Here is a 17,460-nt window from a genome sequence, read left to right on the forward strand (position 1 = left end):
GGCGCAGCGTAAGCCTGACCTTGACCCGCTGGACCCGGCCTAGGCCTGCCAATTGACAGCGCGCCGCCAGCGTCTTTTGAGATCCTAGTAGTTCAGTGCCCTAGCAACGAGAGAGGCTCAGGATAGGCTGCTTCCAAACGAGGATGCCGAGACGTCACGTCTAGCAAGGTAGGGGCCGCGCTCCTGGCACAAACTGCACAGGAATGGCGTTTTTTTTGCGTTCTTAAGGAGTGGGGAAGAGAAGCGGTGTGGGGAGGATTAACATTTTCCAAACACAGAGCCTTCGCGCTTTTGTTTGTTGGAATTCTGCGTGTACGCGCGCATGTCGTTTCGTCGCACGAGTTTGTGTGTTTCTGCTCCAAGGACGGCTCCTACAGCGTTATCACCCCTACGTTTATTGACGTGAATTTAACTGTCACATAACACACAAGGGCAAAGAAAGAAAAAGGCAAAGAAGGAGACACATAATACAACAAGCAGCTAAAATACAGCAAACTATTTATGTGCATGTTTTCTTCTCTGTGATTATGCACAAGACATTAGAATAGAGGGATCACATCATCGCTTTTGCCAACAGCCTCTGAATAAATTAAAATTTGATTCTTTTTTCATGCTGTTCTCAAATAAAAAGGTGTTTGTCATGTGTAAAATCGGTGAAAATTAATCAGTGCAGGCTTACTTGCTAACACACTAAAAATGAAAGGCGCCAGTGCTAGCTAGGCCTCCTAGGCAAGCGTAATTTTTTCTCACTAGTGCTGTGCCTTCTCTTCCGCGTGGGGGTTCTGCGCATGAGGGCACGCGCGCAAGAGCATGCAAACAAACAAACAGCTCCGACAGTAATTTGTCACTGCTATTCACTAAAGAGTGCAAACCACTCTTAGTTATCTTTATTGTACAACGGGGCTTAAAGCATGTATTCAAAATGACTTGGAGTTTGCACTCAGCATAGCCCTACGTAAAGATGATTTATGGTTTAGGAGGGTTTAACGTCACAAAGGAACACAGGTTTTGAGGGACGCCGTAGTGAAGGGCTCCGGAAATTTCGACCGCCTAGGGTTCTTTGACGTGCACTGACAGCGCACAATAAACGGGCCTCTAGAATTTCGCCTTCATCGAAATTCGACCGCCGCGGCCGGGATCGAACCCGCATCTTTCGGGCCAACAGCCGAGCGCCATAACCATTTAGGCACCGTGGCGGCCCCTACATGAAGAGAGCTTAAGGGCACAGGGTAAGCCCTATACTTCCCATGCATTTTAGGCCATGTTGAGGTACATGTTTCTCACTAACTAATAACAGTAGCCTAATAATTCATATATCATTGTTTGCCAAATTTTGTGCTCTTTTTACTGAACTAGAATATTTGAAATGTGTTGAAAATTCAATTTTTAATAAAATTTTTACCGGTAGTACACAAATCTGGCCTTTCTTTGCGCATTTCAAAATTTATAACAGAATAACTGCTCAATGAAATTGCTTAATTCTAGTTCAGTAGTTGGCAACACTTATGTAGATGATTGCAAAAAAAATCAGCCGTCTGTCTTGAAAGGCATTGGAAATAATGGTACCTTTGTAAGAAAAAACACTGTTTTGAGATAATAGAGCGTAAAGAGAAAAAAGATGTGAAAAACCATTTTTTATTCGCAGAAACGCCTCCATAGTAATTGGTTTAATAGCCCCCTGCTTCGTTGTCACTGTCGCCGTCATTGTTTCGCTTTTCGGCTTGTCGTTTTGACTGTCGGGCCTCTTTTGTAAGCTGTCGTGTTGCTCGGTCCGCAAAGTACATGCGCTTAAGGTCAGCTTCCCTCAGCCACTTGATGGTGTTGCTCCCTGGGTTCAATCCACACGCCTTCAAAACGTTGGCCCGTGCGATGCTACCATCATTAAATGAAAGAACAGCATCCAGTGTTGCCATCCGTAGGGTCCGAAGCCTAACAAACACATTCTTTGGCGCACGTTCCCAAACAACATGGTTGAACGACTCATTTGCATTTTGAGTTCGCCCATGCAGGCAGTTCTCTAGGAGCTCAGCCTTCGATAGCTCCTTATAAATGGGTTTGATAGCCTCCAAGACAGATGCAGGCAAACTCTCCTTGTGGAAAAATGGCTTGCCCTCTGACTGACTTCTGTTGAAGGCACACCACGTATCAGGTCCCTTTGGGCAAAGTCCATGGCATGGGTCATCGTCTGTGGCCGATAAGTGGAAGAAGGTTGCCCAAACGGCCTTTCGCATTTCATCCAGGTTTCCTACATTTCTTCTGATGGCCAAACCATAGTACGTCTGGAGCTTGTCTATTACTGCATCAGTCAGTCGGCCTCGGCCCGAGAGGCTCTTTCCATCAGAGAGTTTTCCTGCTTTGTTTCCTTTTTTTGGCCTTCGTAACCTTGTGCCCATCCTTTTTTGCACGTGCCCTATGCACTCAACCTTGGATATTTCAACGGAATCACCATATGGCATTTGTGCCTTCACAGCCATAAAAGCCTTGCTGTCACCATCCCCAAGGTATTTGACGTATCGAACGCCGTGAAGCTCCTCACTCCTGCCGAAAATTTTCAGTGCTCCTGCGACTTCTATTCCACCGCTGGTGCCTTGGTAGTTGCTTTGGCACACCTCTCTATGAAGGGGGTCACTGTTTGTACCCTTGATGCTGCACTTTGGACAACGTTTAGACAAAACCTCCACATCCAGCACTTTCCCAGAGTCTACACTGGTCGCAGAGACTATGCCGTTATTGGAAGTATGGCCTCGCTTCTGCCAGCTTCCATCAAGAGCAACTGCGATGTCTTTTTCCCCCTCATTCAGCAGCACAGCTTTGTCAGCTGCGCTTTTCATCGACTCCTGAGCAGCAGCTTCGATGTGACCTAGAAGCTCTTGATTGTATTTCGCAAACTTTGTCGGCGGCTTAGGAAGGTTTAGCATAGCACAGAGTATATTTCCTGCAGCCATTCCCTTACCAATGGACCTCAAGGCATACACTAACCTGAGGTTGGCTTCATAGAGGCCAGAAGTAGTTTTCTTCGACGTCTCAAATCGTTGTGCGGCACTACACACTTCAGAGTTCAAACTGTAAACGCTTGCAACACCTACCCGTTTTGTCACAATTTCGATGAGCTCAACACTTCCACCACACTCTCTGCACACACAAATCTGTGTAATTGCGGCACAAATGCCGTCCATGTCCATTAAGGCATATTGGCTGCTGCTCTGTAGCACATCCTCTTCCTGGAAGCACAGAGAAAATCTTGAAAGCTTCGATGTCGAGGAGCTGGCGCGTTCGGCGTTCGGGATTTCATTCGGTCGTGGACATCCTTTTGCTTTTTCACGATGAGCGTAGCGGTTGCCGTGAAATTCACGCCTGACGAAGGCGTTCTTTGCCCTGGGCATCTCAACTTATCAGCAGCAACCAACACCGGCACAATTTACAATACTGATCGAAAGGGATAGCACTCGGACGCAGCTGCATGAAGGTTGCAGAAACGTGGAAAAAACGTGCAAAGCGTCTCAGGATTGTCTTGGCTAAAAAAGAGGAGCTGTACAATAGTTGCCAGACAATTTTTAATATGTAGCTGATTTTAGACAAGTTTTGAAATCAGGTGGTGGACTTTTTGGTTGAAAAAATTGACGTTAATCCAGAATGGGGGAGTGGCCGCTCACTACTTGGTTTCGGAAAAAGCGTTTTCAGCCGTAAATATGGCTTTCTGAGGAAAGTGCGATCATGGAACATGTGTAGAAAGAATTGAACTTCTAAAATTCCAAAAGAAAAAAAAACGATTTTTTTCTAATTTTACCTTACCCTGTGCCCTTAAAAATGTTAGTTTAGCATAGTCTTCTTTTCCTTCCAAGAATAATCCTAGCAGCAGGTTTTCGGCATTGCGGTTCTCTTCCGTGAGAATCCTAAACTTTGCTTAAGGAATGTTTTGGCGTCTTGCAAGTTTTGCAACCAGAGCATAAACACCCAGGTTAAGGACGATGCCATTAATTTCTGGCCATAGCAATCCATTCCGTTGTGGAACCGTGGCTGTGCAAGGGCGAGTCTTTGAATAAAGGGTGCGTTTTTCTGTACAGAAGAGAGCACGGCCACACCGCCACTGCCCAGCATCAAATTGTCGTTTCAGCTTAAAATTTGTAAACTTTGTTCTCCCTGCCTCACATGCCTACGGAGAGCATTTTCAAAACATGTTTGCGAATGCTTGAGCAATAGTTTTCGCCTCTATGAATCGGCTTCGGCACACCCTATAGCTGCTCAAACGACGATATGCAAAGGCATAGATGATTAAATATGTGGAAGCTCTGTCATAGCGGCTACACAGTGATAATGATGTCTGTTGGCGTGCCAGCAATCGTTACTAGCGAACTTCAAAAATATAGCTCAACTAAAGACGGGAGCAGCTGTGAAAGACAAGAAAAGAAAGGGCTCTTTTTACTAGCTCAAGTAACGGGTAATCCGCAATGCTCCGTACATTGATTTCCGTTCTAATTTCGCCAGGCCGGCAGTGAATATATCATAACAGAGACCAGCTATATGTTATCGCTGTATTGTTGATAGGCATTAATTTTTTTATATTATTTAGTTTAGGGCCTATTTACACATGTTCCACAAGTCTGTATGCACGATAACTATCGTAGGTCAGACTGCTTTCTGAAGTTCTCTACTGGCAGAAACTCTCAGATGTCCGCAAAAATATTTTGCCTTCAGACAGTCCTACTACATTCTTACGACAGTACCAGCTTTCCCCATAAATGCTATGTGTGCTCATTACGTATTAATAGATGTGCATCATCTCTGATCCAGATTTACAGGAAACATTGAAGGTTTGTTGCTTCTCCGTTTGATGAGAAAGAGGCGTGAAATGGTAGCCTTCAAGCACGACGGAAACCTAGCTACCAGAGTTGGGGCGCGCAACCAGCTGAAGGCGGTGTCGATAATGACGAAGTTAAAATATTCGCGACACAAATATTCGTGGTAGTTATGTGTACAGCAAGAAACGCACCTGTATACGATTGCAACCGTCTTCATCACCGCCAGGATAACTTGTGCTTAATGTTAAAGCATCAGTAGCTAACCCCAACGTTTCGGCAACGCAGCGTACTATCAGTGATAATCATTAATTGTAAAGCAGTCTTTCAATGTAATCCTCTGAACACGTGTCTCGCGTTAGCCGTTTTCATGAGAACATCACAGAACTGATAGCAGCATTATTTATTTTTAGACCAGTTGTTAAACCACATACCAAAATCTTGCGATAAAGACCGGAGGCAATATTCATGCACACAAATAATTATCGGGGTGACGTTTACAAATGCGCTATTCCGAATATTCCGCGAAAGAGCTGATGCGGTATTACGTCCGTGCTACAGAAGCACATTACTCTCTTATCTTCTCAGCGTAAGACAGCTTATTTGCAAATATTTTATATTTGTGCTCTTAGGTCAGGGCGGGACGTTCTTTGTGCATTTTGCAGTTGCAAGTTTTTTTTTATTTTCATGCGCCGGAAATATGTTGTCAACTAAAACTTTTTCTATGGCGAAGCAGGTGCCTTAGTTCAGCATTAAGCCTGGCTATTCGTAGAAACTGTATATTGGAACATGATGCGAATGCTCTAGCGTGTTGCATGTGATAATATTATTAAAGTGACGCGCTAAACGGTAAGCATTCGCACGGACACGCACAGTTCCGGGGTGGTTTTCACCTAGTTAGTTTACCTCTAAGCGTTACCCAATGACTTCTGTCGGCATATAGCAATTAGAGATGGTTTTGATAAACAAAACAAGTGTATACGGCAATTATTGATTTCAAAAGACAATCGAGTACAATATCTCGCTTTACCATTTGTTTATTGCACTCACTGTTTTCAATTTCCAGATAGTTTCTATGTACTATTTTCGTGTTTTTATCTATTCTTTTCTTTCTAGAGCAGGAAAGTAAACCTGGTGCAAATTTACGTCAACATGAAGCTGACTAAAAAGCTTCGTGAGCAGAAACAAACAGCGCATCAAGATATACTGTCGCTCAGTGTTAAATAGTAGACTTTGAAGGCGCAGACAGTGCACAAGAAGCAATGAGGGTGTCTCTTCGCACAGGTTCGAAAATTCACAGGCAGCCTTTTCGAGCAACGACTCCCACTCGTCCGCCTTGGAATATGTCAACTCGACGACTGCACCCAGGATGAACTGCAGGCGCTGCTAGTAGCAGGTACGTCTCCACCAGCTAAGGATTCGTTTACAAATCTGCTTAACTGGAGCAGTGATTCTAGGTACATCTCTCCATAAGTATACGCCTACTTTCTGAACTCGGGATGTTTCATGGAGGAAAACTCCTAGAGTTGATTTCGTCTGTCCTCTATAGTTATAGCGTTCTCCGGTTACATCCAGGAAAATGAGGTCGATTAGAATGTTAGCTGCAGGCGCTGTTTTCCGCGATGAAAGTGCTGGTAATCAATCCGTCAGAGCGACGCATGAAGAGCGCCCGTGCTCTAAACAAATCTTATTTCTGTCTCGAAGCTGTGTTTTCAAACGACGAAAGAGATGGGACGGTCACTCCGATGTCTACTTGCTTATTGTTCTTCGAAGACATATGTTCTCCAGCAAATGTTTTATCATTGCAGAGATGCTAATAAACACGAAAAGATAGATCTGACATTACGGCCCAAATTCTCGCTTCGAGAGGGCCTGTACTTTAAAGAGGAGACGTGCTTTGTCAGCTTTGTTCTCTCTTCCGTTCTTATGCCCCTTTACCTCTTACAGCGGCCGCCTGTAACGTCAGGACTTACAGCCTACAGGCAATGCCCTTTGCCGGCTGTTTTATCAAAAGTGCGGATGACCAATGGCAGAAAGGCCAAAGAAAAGCAAGCTTAGAGAATACAGCCCCTTGCTGCGGCTTCCTGCAGTACCTTGTAGCTATTACACGAAAGTTTAAGGAGCTCGTTCTGCTGAAAACCCGAAGCCGTCATCCATCGTACTGATTACGTCGAAAAAAATTCTAGAAGGTTCAAATGAAGCTAACGAATTGGGCCAGGATCCATTTGAAGCTAAAATTGGTTACAACGTTCCTCTAATCGGGATACTTAAGAATATAGAAGTAATTAATTGAAAGAAATTCGGCGGCATTGGGGCTGAATGCTCTGCAACGCATAGGCCCAGAAGGCATAGGGCAACCCCTGTGCAACGCATAGGCCAAGAAGGGTCGCGGATCAAGCGTGTTGTGGAGTGCATGTCTTAGTGACAAGTGTTGGGGATGTGTACTGGCGTTATAGTAATTAAATACATAAAACCAAATATAAACATGATAGAAAGATAAATAAAAACAAATGAGAAAAAGGAGAAGCCGATAACGCGTCTGCACTTAAGGCGGAGCTTAAGCGTCCACCTAATTTTTCTTTGTTTGTTTCATAAATGGGAGTGGAATTCGCACCGGCAGGTCACAATAATGCAACATTGTTGCCCATAGTTTCTAACAAATTGGCATGGAAGCCATCTTGTCAGTCTTATCTATGTTTAGCAACAGCCTGGTGGCTCTTGAATTAAACACAAATAAAGGAGTTGCAGCAGAATAGAATTTAACGGAGTCGTTATACTACTATCCTGCCTTTGTCTAGTTTTCTTAGGCTTGTCTGGCGTGAAAGCTGTGGTATTACGGCTCTTAGGTGATGGTGATTTGAAAATATTAGTTGTTCATTACCTCAAGACCGGGTTCACAAAAATGCTTACCGAGTCGTCGTCATTCAACAAGCCCTAGGCCAATGAATGCGGTATCCGGGCTGCCTGGAAACCATGAAGCGATCATATATATGAAAAGCACTCCGAATTAGGCTCCTGAACTGTACAAGCTTGAACCGGCCGCCACCGAAAATGTTCACCTCGTCTCATCAATGCTTGATGTATAATGACATACAACTTAAGATTGAATAGAATTTGTACACGAGGTAGTGGTAGAAAGGAGCTCTGTTAAGGCACAGAGGATGCCCTAAACGGAAACAGGAGAAAAAAAATCTGAAAGCTTTTCATTCTTAATAGTGTGCAAAAGGTATTTGTTTCTTGCCAGTAGCAAGCTTCGCCGACTTTATCGAACATTACTGCGACGGCCGTGTACTAGAGCGTGGACTCCGAGGCATCGTGCTGATCAATATCTGCGTCGTGCGTCTAAGCGGCCACTTTGGGTCGAGTTATCTTTTCAGGGGCCATGCTGTGGAAAAAAAATTGTTGCTGACAAGGTGTGGTAAATCTTATAAAAGGAGTTGCGAAAGCAGGAATAGGCGCCTAGTTAGTCTGCGTAGACATAGGCGCAGAATTCTTCGGCCAGCTTCTGATCCTAAGAGTAAAACTTTTTTTTTGTTCACTGATCTTCGGCGCGATCAAGTTCTGCTGAGGTGTTTACTGTCGCCTCGCGATTGACAATATCTGGAGGCACTTAACCAGGCCGGCCAGTTATTAAAGCGACACTCTTAGAGTGGACGTTCAAACGAAAAGCCATGCGTGTTGTCAAGCTAATTCAGGATTGGTCGAGAGAATTGTGACGTCACTTGTTGATCTGTGGAATGAAAATGATTACAACTCAAGTTAAATAGCGACTATGGCCTTGTAGCATTACTGAAATGTCATTATGGCACATAAAGATGTAAAGTACATTATTTATTCCCAAGAAGTAATATCATTTATCAGTCTGGAATCGAACCCAATATTTTTAAATCTGGTGTGAAAGCAGATTAAATAACAAATTCTATTTTATATTATTGCGTGTGCATCGTTGTTTGATGCAACGTCATTAGTGCCCCCATATAAGACTGCTGCTTTTTGTCGGCGTAAAACGTGCCTGGGCAAACTGCGCATTTGCCAAACAGAGCTGCGGTGCGTAGGTCTTACCCAGCGAAAGCGAAACCACAGTAGAGTACGTTTTAAGAAAATCCGTCCCAAAGTTGGCAAAGAGAAGGTTTTCGTAGATTGAGACCTAAATTAAGCATAAAGGCACTCGATATAAAGATACTTGAGATAACTCAGTAAACACATACTCTTATTAGCTTGCAATCCAGAATGTTTTGTTCAAGTAAATTTTGTGTGGCGCGGGAAAAAAAATTGAAGTTCTCTACCAGTGTCACTGGGCGACACTGCCCAACTGTGTTTTCGCTGCGTAAGACCTACCCACCGCAGCTCAGTATGACAAATGCGCACCTTTCCTAGGCACTGTTTACGCCGAAACCCTGCTGCAAAAAAGTCTTGCTCATGTCATCGAGAGCAGAGACAGCTTACATGTCCAACATGGATTAGTGGAGCCCGCTGTAGAATCGAAACCATTGTTGTGACAGATGAAGATTTTTTGGAAACGTTCGCGCATATGTTGAACCAACTTAAAATAAACCATTTTACCAGCAAGCAGCAAGCTCTATATTTTAGAAACCTGAAGATGAACCTAAATCGACATGAGGCCGTAATAGTGATGGATTTCGCTGAAAATTAGTTTTATAATTACGGACGTGCCACAATCGTAACATTGGGTAAACACGCAGGCCACCATACACCCAATACTTGTCTATGATTGCACAGAGCAAAGCAACCCTGCAGAGGTTCCTGTGCGGTCTTTCGACGTCATTTCTGACTGTTTGGAACATGATGCTGTTGCAGTATACGATTTTCAGTGTGCAATGCTAAAGTGATGAAACAAGATCTTCCTCGAGTAATAAAAAAATTCCCCATTTTCTTGATGGAGCTGCATAAAAATAACTTTCTGAATCTTTGTTACCATGAAGAAGATCACAGTCTTGCGGCAGAATGGAATTTCTTCGCTACTTCACACTGAAAACGTGCATGCGATGGTGTCGGTGGCACACTAAAACGTCTCGCAGCACGAGAAAGTTTGCAGAGGCCATATCAGTATCAAGTTATATCACCAGAGGACTTGTTTACCTGGACAAAAAATAATGTAAAAGGAGTTACAGTAATCTGGATGCCCAACACAGAAATACAAGAAAAAAGAATAGAACAGGCTTCCAGATTCGCCATGGCAATCACAGTGAAAGGAACGCGACAGTTCCACTACTTTAGGCCAGCGACGTCTTCAACACTTCATGTTGGCATCAAATCAATCTCAAACGTCCAAGAAATTCAAGTCACGAATGAGGCGTGAACATACAGGTGGCCTCATATTGAAATTAAAAATTCAAATGTCGAACAGATGAGGGGAGGAGAGAAAAAAAAGCAGAGAACAAGGATGTAGAGAAATTTTTTATTTGCAGGGTTTAGCCTCCAGCTTTAAGTGCCCATGCGCCCGTTCAAGCCATCTTTTCATTCGTTGTAAGACAGGAGAGAAGAAATGGCCATGTCGTTCTTCTGCCTCTGCAACGTTTACGATTAACTGTCACACAATAGTCGTCACATCGATGTTTTATTCGTTTACCTGGCCATGCTGAGGCCAAAAATGGGTGTTAAACAGAGCAAAGTACCTCGTTCAAGATGAATTTTTACTGGCATCAACTGACTGAGAACGTGTTCGCTTGGCAAAGAACTAAAGTAAACATGCGCGCGAAAAAAAAGGGTGGATGCCGCGCACGTGCGTTGCAGTGAAAACGCATTTCGGCAGTGCTGACCATTCACACTGATTGTGAACTTCAAAATTTTTTTTCTCGCGTCAGAGAAAATTTCCTCAAAAAAAGTTTGTGGATTGCAAGCTAAGAAGTGCATGTGTTCACTGAGCTATCTCAGGTATTTTTATATCGAGGCCCTATACGCCTAATTTATGTCCCACTCTAAGAAAAACTTCACCGTTTGCCGATTTTGCGAATGGTTTTCTTGAAAATTTATTTTTAAAGAAAGTTCAAAATATTTTTGGCGGCAACTCTACCACCAAGTGAACGGTGAAAAAATTTATTGTGACTAAAACCTGAAAGACGTTTATAATAAAAAATTCTGAAAACGCACAAATTTTTGCTTTTTTTGTACCGAGAAAAAGCAGAAAATTCTTTTACAGGGACACTAACGACGTCGCGTCAAAGAACGACGCATTCGCAGTAATATGAAATAGAATTTGTTATTTATTCTTCTTTCACACCTGATTTAAAAATATTTACCTTCAGCAACTTTATCGTGTTCGCGAAAACTTCGAAACGCGCTTACGTGAGAAAAAATTTTTTTTCTGTGAAAATAATTTATAAAAACGGCATTCACATAATCGACAATTGCCTGATTTTTTTTCATCAAAATCAGTGATGGTCGCTTTTGGAGCCTGGGACGTTCCGCATGGAATGACCCAATATTGTTCCCCTGAATTTTCAGTCCTGATCTCTGGAGTTCTACTCTAGCACCAGGGTAAGGCCTCACGTGTATGCTCCTGCCCCCCCCCCAACCGCGGAGAGAGATTTCTTTGGATACGCAGTTCAGTGACAGCACTGACACATTTCTGTGCAGTTTGAAATTGGTTTACGAGTTCGCTAAATTGTAATGCAGTTTAGGTGTTCCTGAACTGCACGTAGTCGACTTGATCTCGCCGGTGAGGCAGTGGTATTGGGACAAGATTGAATGGTGTTCGATATATGACGAGCCCAGCAGTACCTCGACTCCATTCGCCAACATGGAACCGGCCATTGTATTGACGCAGGCACTAGATCTGCTGTCAGTTCGGATAGATTAGCGTAGAGAAGGGCTCATGTACACCTGCGCCTTGGTGCCCACCTTCCACGGTTGCATCATGCTGCGCCGCCCCGAACACCTCCCTGAGTGGGCGGCAATGTAATTGTTCCGACTCGCTGCTGCCTGTGAAACAATAATTACCTGGTCGTGGAGTAAGCAATTTGCGTTTGCCGCTAAGCTTGCTGCGGAAGCCAATTCACGATGCTGTGCCAATCTTGGTTTGTTCCATGAGCTACCACACATTTGAAAAATATGTCCACAGCAATGAGCACGTTGAGCTTTAATCATATTCTTCTCTAAGAGCTGTCAACTATTTAATCTTCGACTGTACCGGCAGTGCCTATAGAGTGTGTGATATTGTGTCTCTCTACAGTGTGCCTTTATTTTAAGATATAAAGTTTTTATTTTAAGGAGGTGGCTATTGCGAGCTAACCCACTTTCGTCATTAGGGTTCGCATCAGTTACCACTGACAACGCAGTTTGAATTTCTCACTACCTGTTTCTGAAGACTTCAGACTCATAACGAGCAATCTATACGATTTTCACCACAAATGCCAACAAAAAAAAAGTTTGCAGTATTTCCGGGAAACAATACCTGCAGGAATAATTACTTCAAATGTAAACGCACGCATGTGTTGCATTTCTTGAGTGAAATATTTTCTACTGTTGTACTCAACTGCCCTTTCAAATAGTTTGGACCCTATTAGTTTTTTGCCTTTCAGTTCTTCCTGCTTCTGCAGACGTCAGCATCAAAAACTGCGTTACAGCAGTTAATACTGCCTTCACTAAAGGCCAAGTTCTTATAATGTGAGTACAGTAAACGACCCCTGGAATGTTTTTTACCCAACTGCAGCCGTAAGGTAGGAAGCATGAAACGAGTGCTGATTAGTTTATTTCGTGGCTCTGTTTTTACTTGTTCTCGGCAGATCATTTCTGGGCGTCCTGGCCTTATGCGTCATGATTTCAACAGTAGTCGACATCTTCAGCTCACAAGAGGATCCGAAAAGGAAGAATAAAGGTGAGTCTGCGCTCTGCGCAAAAAACGAGAAATATGGCCTGTTGTGTAGTACCCTTTACAAAAGACTGCATGATCATTTGATTGATTGAAGTCTATAAATGTTCTGACTCTACTGGCGATTCCCTAGCGAATATCGAACAGTATGCTGATTGTTCTATCAGTTTTCAAGCCCTTAACATCTCTTTTCTTGAGAATTAAGATGATGCTAGCGTTCTTCCAAGCCTCTGGTACGCTCGAGGTGATAAGGCCTTGCGTATACACGGTGGCTAGTTTTTCCAGCGCCCCGTCCCCACCTCCTTTATTGTCCTTAAACAGATCATCTGTTACCTGATCCTCACCAGCTGGTTTCCCCCTTCGCATTTCTTCCAAGGCTTTCTGTACTTCCACTTTCTTTACTGGTGACATGTCCCACTGCTGGGTGATACTGCCTATCTCACTTACCATGTGATTACATTAGCTACTGTAAAATTTTATGTAGAAATATTCGGCTACTTTAACTTCTTAACCATAATGCTAATGACAGGGCCCTTTTTGTGTTTGAGCGCATACATCTAAATTTTGCCTATGCGTAATTTACTCTTCATCGCTTTTAGGCTTCCTGCATTCTTTAGAGCCCGCTCGAATCTTTCCGTGTTAACCTTTCTTATGTCGGATACCATGCGCTTATTCATTACTTTTAATGACTCTGCCATTTCTATTCTGTGTGCTCGGTTAGATCCTTCCATGCGTTGGCGTTCCATAGTATATTTCGTCTCCTGAAAGAGCTTGCCGGTATCCTGCCGAGTCATCGTATCGCCTACTTCTACTGTGCGCTCCGTAATGATAGCTTCAATCTTATCATCCCTTGCTTGAACACTAAGGTCGTCGTGTTCGTTTAAACCGAATATCTGTTCTGGCGCGAGATCCTGAATTTCTCTACTTTCCCTCTTACCACTAACTAGTTGACGGGCTTCTTTCTTACTAGTTTCTTCAGTTCCCTCATCGAGTAAAGGCTGATTAGAGACCTTACCATCCTATCATCGCTCCACCGCACCTTTACGAGGACCGCACGGTGCCATGGTGAGCGCACAGTATGAAGTCTTTTTCATTTGTAGTCTCACCATTGGAGCTTTTCCAGTGCCGCTTCCTGTTCTCTCGTTTGCGTGAGAAGGTATCCGTGATTCATAAATTATTTCTCTCATGGGATTACTATTAACTCCTCCTGCTCTTCCTAGGACCTATGTTATAGTCACCTACTGTCTGGTCTCCAGCCTGCTTCTTGCCTACTTTAGCATTGAAATCGCCCATCAGTACAGTGTACTGTGTTGTTACTTTGCACATTGCCGATTCCACGTCTTCGTAGCTTTCGACAACCTAGGCGTCATAACTGGATGTAATCCAGTACGCCTGTACCACCTTCAGTTTGTACCTCTTATTGAGCCTAATTATAACCCAAACCCTGTCGTGAATAGTAAAAAAAGTCATCTATGCTGCCAGCGACATGCCAATTGATGCGGAATCCCACACATAGCTCTCGCCAGTCCGCTATCCCCGATAGCATAGGACGTACCTGTCCTTAGCAGGGCCCACGCGTCCTGTGTCTTCCTAACTGCAATAAGCCCTATGACATCTCATCTAATTCCCGCTATGTCCTCGAACAGCACTGCTAAAATAGCCTCACTGGAAAAGGTTCTAGTGTTAAACGTTGCCGGGTTCAGATTCCAGTGAAGATTCTTAGCATCCTCCACTGCGTAACAGGTTCGACCACCCCCTTGGTCAGTTGCTCCTCAGCAGTGGAGACTGAGGGCCGAGAGTTTATTGGATATATCATATAGCATGTTGTAGCCAAGTACAACACCAGGGTGGTCAAATCCTGTTCTGGTGAGAGAGTGCATTGTCGGTTCTGGTCACCGAGATCAGGCAACACCCCCGGCCTGGTTATGCAATTCCTTCGACACCTGGAGCTTTTCTTATCCGGTAGAGAATTGTACGCCACAGGGATTTGAACCGCGGTCTTCTTGCACGCCAGACGGATTCTCTACCTCTACACCATTCTGCTTTATTTTACGTCCTTGTAATTCATAATGTCGTTTGCGTCATGATAATTAAATATAAGTTAAATTGTGACGACCTTGTAGTCATAATTTAACTTGAGTTTGAGTCGTTTTCATCGCACAGCTGAACGTGTGACGCCACAAACCTGTTGGCCGATCCTGAATTAGTGTTACAACGCGCACGGCTTTTTCTCCAAACGCCCACTGTTACGCTCTCGCATTGAAACCTGTTTAAGAGGGAAACGGCGAGCGGCGCCTGACAGGTTATTGAGCTTGACCACCTCTTTACAGCACCCTCTATTTTGCGCTTCTTAATCTATCAAGGATATGGCTGGAAATCTTTCCCTATCGGAAAACACAGTGCCACTGGGACGTGTAAACCAGTGCCATACCTGATTATCGGACCGGTTTGGTACTGTGTAACACTTTATACTGGTTCACTTGAAACCAGTGCATACTGGCATACACTTGAAACCTGTGCATACTGGTATACACTTGAAACGACTCCATACTGGCACACTGGTTAAAACTGCATGCTGACGCAGTGGCACACTGGTGCACTGCCAGGGACTTGCCAGCACACAGGTAAACACTGAATATTAGCATATTGGCACAGATGCACCGAACTGCAAGCAATTGGAGACTGGCATGGGGGGGAGGAGTGCGCTGGCCTCCTTGGAAAATGTTGAGGGGGGACGACCGTCCCCCTTGCCTTCCCTAATCCAGGGTCCCTGGCAGCCCTGTTCAAAAGGAACGAGTGATGCCCCATCCCCATGCACTAGAAAACACAGCTTTGCACAATTACATTTTTATTCTGTCTCAAGAGCTTCAAACGCAGGCCCACACCAGCCACTCTGAAGATGCAGATGAGCTGTACTTCATATCAATTTTGTTGAATTCTTCAACACAATTTAGGTGGCCACCAAGTACCGTGAGTTGTTTTTCTGACATTCTTCAGGGTATTTTAGTCATAACTGCCTGTGCGAAACCCTAAGATACCTGGAAAAGCAACCAGTACACAAAGTCATAACTTCATTCGCAGTGAATTTAATATTCGGAATGAAAAGTGCATCCAATGTCAGCAGCTACTAGACAAACTTAACGATGAAGTAGTCATTCATGGTTATTCCCACAACAGTTCTCTTGAATTTCTGCTCAACTAAATAAGCATGCCAGAAATATTGTGCTATTCACAATTCACTACACGGCATCTGCTGCTCTATTTCGAAGAATACAAAATTTAGAAACTTATTTTAGGGGGCCTGTGTAATCTGTCACATAAAGAGTACCTATATATCAATTTCTTTTGCGGTTGCATGGCTGTGTTTAGGTGAATGCTAATGAGTATTTATTCCTTTATTTCGCAACTGGTTAAAGTTGCCCCAGCAATATACTAAGTGTTTCAGGAAGGCCTGCCGCTAATGTCTAAAAGAAGACTGTATGGGGTAGACGATGTCTTTTGCAGGACTCTAATATATCTGTCGGTGGACGTCAAAAATAGGTGCATCATGGTAACTATAGTTGGACAACTCCAGAATGAGGCGCTAGATGTTCATCAAGGGTGGCCCTCCAGTGAACGGTTGCGACCAATTGCCACAACCCTGAGGTTTATTCATTGATAATCTCAATGCGGTATGGTTAATCCCCTCTCAGGCTGCGTGACATGTATTAACCTCCGATTAGCCACATCATCAAAATCGATTTACATCACTGGCTAGAAGGTCTTCCTTAAGACTATCGTAAAGAAATATGACTATAATAAGCCGCTCAGCTAAATTCTAATAGTTGCCTTTTACCTCTGACAGATAGGTACCTGCCAGCCATTCAAGATTTACAGCCTGTCAATAATAGAAGCCAAATCAGTGTTTAGAATTTCAAAAATGTGATTGTCCTTCTAGCTGCGGCTCAAAAACTTTTCCCACTTTCATGTGCAATTCAAAAACTATGCACCAGTGATGGGCGCACAGTGACACCCATCTATGCATGTCATTCAATGGCGAACATGTCACATTCAACATCCAAACTCGTCACGGTACATTCCGTTGCTCACTGCTCCCACACAACGACACCCTGCATGCCACTCCACAGTGCACGGGCCACGCAACTACCTGCATCTGCCTGCACCACAATGCTCACCCCTGCTCGCTGCCCAAGCTGAGGCAGGACAGAGGTGGTCATGTGGAATATGCAGGTGTTTCTGCTCACCTATTGCCGGTGCGCATTTGTTGAACCATATGTGAAACTGTTTAAATCTGCTTAGTCACAGTGCTGACGGTATTACTGATATCCCTATTACAGCGAGCTACAAATTACTATTTGCAATCAGTTAACTGGTTAATTACTAGAATCCTGTTCTCCAGCTTACTAGTTACCATGATTCATCTATTGTCTGGTGTCTGCCAACACTGATATTACTATGCTGCAGTAGCAATTTTATTACCTCAAAAAACCTACCTGCAAAAATGAGCAGCGGGCTTCCCTGAAACATATGGTATATGACGGCGTGCTCAAAACGACTCATTTTTGAAATGACAAAGGAAAGATAATCACATTACATAAAGAAAACAACATGCTGCAAATGCTTTTTTGGTTTATCAACAGCTGTGCACCTTTCTCAAATGATGCAAGACTCCCCTTTTGTGAAGAGATATTTTGTTGTAGAAGTTTTTGTTGCCCTTCACTGCTTCAGGTGTCACTTCTGGGGCTATTCAAGCAAGTGGACCTACTTTTCTTTGAGCAGCATCAATCCATCACTCGGGAATGTGAACCTGCACAACAGGCATAAAACAAGGGA

At 43.8% G+C, this 17,460-nt stretch overlaps 1 protein-coding gene across 1 annotated transcript in view; it reads left to right on the forward strand.

The window, feature by feature from the left end:
* LOC144111902 (nose resistant to fluoxetine protein 6-like) overlaps positions 1-17,460 on the forward strand; it is a 122,489-nt gene that overhangs the window by 32,274 nt on the left and 72,755 nt on the right. Inside the window, exons 3-5 of the mRNA XM_077644940.1 lie at positions 6,081-6,192; positions 12,338-12,422; positions 12,542-12,633. Of these exons, the coding sequence (XP_077501066.1) occupies positions 6,081-6,192; positions 12,338-12,422; positions 12,542-12,633 (289 nt within the window). The remainder of the gene's footprint in view (positions 1-6,080; positions 6,193-12,337; positions 12,423-12,541; positions 12,634-17,460) is intronic.

The sequence above is a fragment of the Amblyomma americanum genome, unplaced genomic scaffold, assembly GCF_052857255.1.
Source record: "Amblyomma americanum isolate KBUSLIRL-KWMA unplaced genomic scaffold, ASM5285725v1 scaffold_12, whole genome shotgun sequence".
NCBI lineage: Eukaryota > Metazoa > Arthropoda > Arachnida > Ixodida > Ixodidae > Amblyomma > Amblyomma americanum.